This window comes from Equus caballus, chromosome 10 (genome assembly GCF_041296265.1).
Source record: "Equus caballus isolate H_3958 breed thoroughbred chromosome 10, TB-T2T, whole genome shotgun sequence".
Lineage (NCBI taxonomy): Eukaryota > Metazoa > Chordata > Mammalia > Perissodactyla > Equidae > Equus > Equus caballus.
This window is the reverse complement of record NC_091693.1, coordinates 22,438,710-22,443,715: the sequence shown is the minus strand read 5'-3', so window position 1 is coordinate 22,443,715 and position 5,006 is coordinate 22,438,710. Positions and strand designations below refer to the sequence as shown.

The following is a 5,006-nucleotide window of genomic DNA, read 5'->3' as shown; positions in this document are numbered from 1 at the left end:
AGTGAATTCTCAGTACTTTACATCAGCTTCAGAATGGAAATACAGAGAAAACTATTTAAAAATCTCCCCTAAAATTAAGGAAATACTCCCTTTGCTCCTTGAAAATCAAGTCACAAACCCCACATAAACAGAATGGACTCACATCTTTCCCTTTCAAATGGTTTTCCCTACAGCTCTCCCAATTTAATGGCCATCTATTTAAGCATTGTAGAGACAGGAGTGTCCACTTGCAAACCTCTTCATTGCCAACATGCCCAAATCATAATCACAAAAGAGAAAATGCTGCTGTCTACAGATGCCAATGCCATGCAATTTATGTCTTTTAAAGTGTCCCACTCACATCATATTGTTTCAAAATCAGCTAAAATCTACTTTTATGCTCTCCTTTGTCCCTCTATAGATTAATCTGGCCATTTCTACCTGAAAATGCTAAATATTTAAACATGTTCATCTCCCTCCATAACATCATAGGTCAAATAATGACTCCTGCTTCTCGAAGGATGTAATGTACGGAACTCGTAACTGGATCCAAAAAGCTTTACTCATTCACTGAATTTCCCCTCCAGTACCAGTGTCTTCAGTTTCAGTTATGACCCGCAACATACGCTTCTATTTCTTTGCCTCTTTTCTAAGACTTTTATGCCTAGTTCATGTCTGGGAAATTTGCTGTAATAGATTTAAGTTACACAGTCACAGACTTCTCCAAATGTCCAGGTTATTTCAACAACTGGTGTTCATTGTGGCGTGAATTCCGAAGTCCTCCACTGCAAGCATTGGTACCACATAAATCACATGAGTTTATACATGATAATTATATGATATTACATTACAATTACTGTTATATTCTATTATTTATTTTGAAGAAGATGTTCAGCATGTCTTGCTAAAATTCTCTGGTCAGCCAGACGTAACTGTACTTAGGACTCTGTCGAGGATGAGTGAGTTACCTAATGAACATTGTAGAAATACAGACAATTTTCATATTTCTCATTGGATTAAGGGATTTTATATTTTTAAAAATTTTTTTAAACTTTTTTTTTGTCATGAAGATGGTCTCAGAGGCGACCTCTGTTGCCAATCTTCCTCTTTTTGCTTGAGGAAGATTGGCCCTGAGCGAACATCTGTGGCTGTGTTCCTCTATTTCATATGTGGGATGCCACCACAGCTTGGCTTGACAAGTGACACTTGGTCTGCAATCAGGATCTGAACTTGAAAGTGCAAGGCCACTGAAGCAAAGCATGCTAACTTAACCACTACACAACTGGGCCACCTGAAGGGATTTTGTATTTTTTATCCAGGCAAAGCACACCCTGCGTACACTGCATTCACAGCTCATGAGCAGAAAGGGACTGAGACTTGGGAAAGACAGAGTGCTTAAGGAAGTGGCATTCAAGAGGAGCCAGTTGGGATTATTAACAAGAGCCAAAATTGCATGAAAGATGGAGGAAAGGGTGTTAAAAAAGACAAAGGTGCTCACCAGGAGAAGGATGGTTTTGGTAGCTCTGGACTCAGGGGAGGTTCTGAGGGAGACATTGGTCTTATGAAGATGTTTCACTCTCTGTTTGTGCCTGTATAGGATGAAAACTATGGAGCCACTGGCCAAGAACATGAGCCCCAAAAAGAAAACATCAGGGAATGACAGCAATGCTGCATATAATGAGTCTCTGGTTTTATCATGACGCACAGCAGAACAGTATCCAACACTTTTTCTGCTTGTGACATTTTTGTGGCTCCTATGGATAGTCAAAAACATAGGGTAAATGATATTTACCAGCATTTGCAGAATCCAGCACAGGGAAATTGAAGGGACGACGCACTTCAGAGCTTTCACTTTAATCCCTGCCCACCTGGAGTTCCTGGAGCTGATCACGATGGCCTGGAAGACACTCAAGAGGCAGGTGGTGCCAATGGACACACCCCTACCCACTGCACGAACATAGGGCAAAAATCTGCATTCCAAATCACTATGGACAGAATCCCATCCGAAAGCTGACAATGTATAGCGGATTCCGCTAGAGAACAGGACAAATAAGTTGGCTACAATCAGGTTCTTGATAATCAAATCTGTGGACCTTTGCCTACACTCAGTGAAATGAAGGAAGAGATAATGGCAAAGAAGAAAGAAATTCCCCAGGATTCCAAATGTAGTCTGTAATAAGAAGATCGTTCCTACTGCCAAATCCCCGGCGGCCATCCTCTCAGTTCTCAATGCCTCATATGTGTCTTCTGAGCTAGAGGATCCTGCTGAGAAATAGGAGGTGTGGGCCACATGAATCATGTCAACAGAAATACAATTTTCTCCTCTTACCAACAGTTCCTACTTTGAACTAATTACTTAAAGACTTTTCTGTCCTTTATAGGCTTCCAGGAATTGAAAGTACAACCATTAAAGAACACTTGCAATGTATGAAATACTGCCATGAAGGTCACAGATGCAGTCATTTCTTTATTCCTCCCAAATTAATGAGGCAGACACTATTGCATTCCTGATAAAGATGAGAACAACATAGGCACAGAGAGGTTAAGCGTTTCTTCTAAATTCCCACACTGATTAGGAGCACAGTGGGAATTTTACCCTGGTAATAAAGTGATACATTTAATCCATAGTATACGAAAATAGTAGTTAGTTTTGTTCTCCAAATAAAGCAGATCTAAATTCAGTTTTGCATTTGCACCTTGTCATTTCACTTTAGATTGGTGATATTGTACTAAAAATTTTCTAACAACACATTTCCACTTGCTTATGAAGACTTGTTTTATAGGCAAATCTAATCTTTGCCTAAAGCTTTAGAGATCTTTGTACAGTGTAGATGCCCTGGTTGTGGTATAAAACTGCAGGATCCTGTCCCACTACAAGTTGAGTTCAATGAATGTAAAAATGCCTCAACATTAGGATGGCAGCAGAAAGATCCAGTTGCCTTTTACTCAGGAAAAAAGGACAATTCTCTGAGTCACAGGAAGTAGGAGATAGAAACACTGATGCCTGATAAACAGTGTATGGTAGAAATAAATTATCACTCATTTCAAATCATATACATCCCATATAGTCATATCTATGTGAGATGAAGTTATTAGCATTAATGCCATATTTATAGAAAATATTAAAGTACAAGATACGCAAGCAACATGCAATGATATAATTCTAAGGTTAAAAACTTGTGTATCATATAAATGACATACATTTTTTCATGTTATAATATATAGTGTTATAATATTTCAAAGCATCAGAAATATCAAATGATAGATTTGAGCCCAAAAATGTTTGCTGAACTTATTAAGTTATATTATCCTAAATGCTGCTTACTCACTTCCAGTGGGAAAAGTCTCTCTATAATCAATAGAGACACCATCATTAAATCTGTTAAGCACTTCCTACACCCGGAGTTAGAGAAAACATTTCTCCAGCAACTGCTATTAGACACACTGTTTCTGCCCAGGATCAGAGGAGCCCTCTAGATTCATCCTACTCTTTATTACAAAAATTGAGGTACCCTCGGTGTACCTCTACAAATCTGAAAATTATGTCTATTGTCTATCCTTCCTGTAAGTAAGCTGACCTGCAGCTTGACACCTGAACTACAGTCCTTAAGCACTTAGAAACAAAATTTTACGTTAGTTGGATGAAACCAGAACAACCACTGTCACTACCTTTGAGCCATGCTGGATTGCTGGAAGATCTGAGAATACATCTCTTTTTTATCTCACTCAGCTCATCCTCAAAATTTATTCCACCTTCATACATGCCTTTGGCACTGGACTTGGTATATATGAAGAAGAGTTGCTTTGTCCAATACGTTCACTTACCCAGACTCCTGACACAACTTCTTCTCTTTGAGATTCTAACTCTCAGATGAATAAATGAAAAAGCCACCCACTTTTTCCCAATGCTTGCATGGTGGGTTTAGAGTGAAGGTCAAAGCAGTCAGTATATGTGGGACAGAGGTAGCTAGACCCAAAGATATGAGTTTGTGATTCTGTGACCTCACCTCCCCTCAGAGCTGCAATTATCATTTCACCTGCAGCATCATTGGCAGTAACAGGCTTGGGAGCTGAGAATACTTTTTCAAAACTTTTTTCCCAGGTGCTAATTACCAGGAACAACTGCAAGTTTCCAGCTAACATCTCTTAAGAGACTATTGGAGTGCTTGTGGGAGGCATGGACATATTTTCCGTGAACCCTGGAGGCAGACAGTGTCTCACATGGAGCAGGGCAGGAAATACTTAGGTCTGACATATGATTGACCGGTAGTGTGTATGTGTGTCTCTGTGGATATTCTACTTCCCCCAGAAGTACTACCTAAAAGTGAGTTCTTTCGTAATTGCACACAGCTGAGCTGCATCATCAGTTAAGTTATGAGCAAAGAAATGTTTTTAAAAAAAGCAAGCAACAAGAAGAACATGATGCCAATAATTTACATTAGCTATTATTGTACTCATTTGCACAACTCAATGTCAATGAACGTGTACACAGTTAGGAAGCTCTACCAATACTGACCCTCACTAGTGATAGAAGCAGAATCACACAGATATCCATAAAAGAATGAGAGAAGTTTTTAAAACAGTGCCTCAGAAAGAAAGCACCAGAATCAGATGGTTTAACAGGGACATTCCACCACACTTGTAAGTATCAGATAAGCCAACAATACTTCCTTAATTCAAGAATATCAAATTGTCAACACAGTCCCTATCCTTTTTTTCCACAAAATTTTCAGTAAGTAACTATGACTGTTTTTTAATTTAAGAAATATATTTTTGATTCATTTGAACAAAATATAGTTATAAATTACAAGTTGCATTTAATTCTTCAGGTTTTCCTACAAACAAATCAACTCTTTGATGAAAGTTCACAATGCTAAATCATTTCCCCTTGTCAAGTCAGTTGGCAAAGCCATAATGGTGGACAACCCATCTTACACAAACGCACAAACTCACTTACACACAGAAGTAAAAACATACATTCATGCACATTTCCTCACACATTCAAACTTACAGTCACACATTTACAT

General features: G+C 38.6%; 1 protein-coding gene across 1 annotated transcript; it reads right to left on the bottom strand.

The window, feature by feature from the left end:
* Positions 1 to 1,246: 1,246 nt before the first annotated feature.
* EQUCABV1R928 (vomeronasal 1 receptor equCabV1R928) lies at positions 1,247 to 2,194 on the bottom strand. Its single transcript, NM_001166871.1, has one exon. It carries the CDS (start codon positions 2,192 to 2,194, stop codon positions 1,247 to 1,249), a length of 948 nt encoding a protein of 315 aa, NP_001160343.1.
* Between the last annotated feature and the right edge of the window lie 2,812 nt (positions 2,195 to 5,006).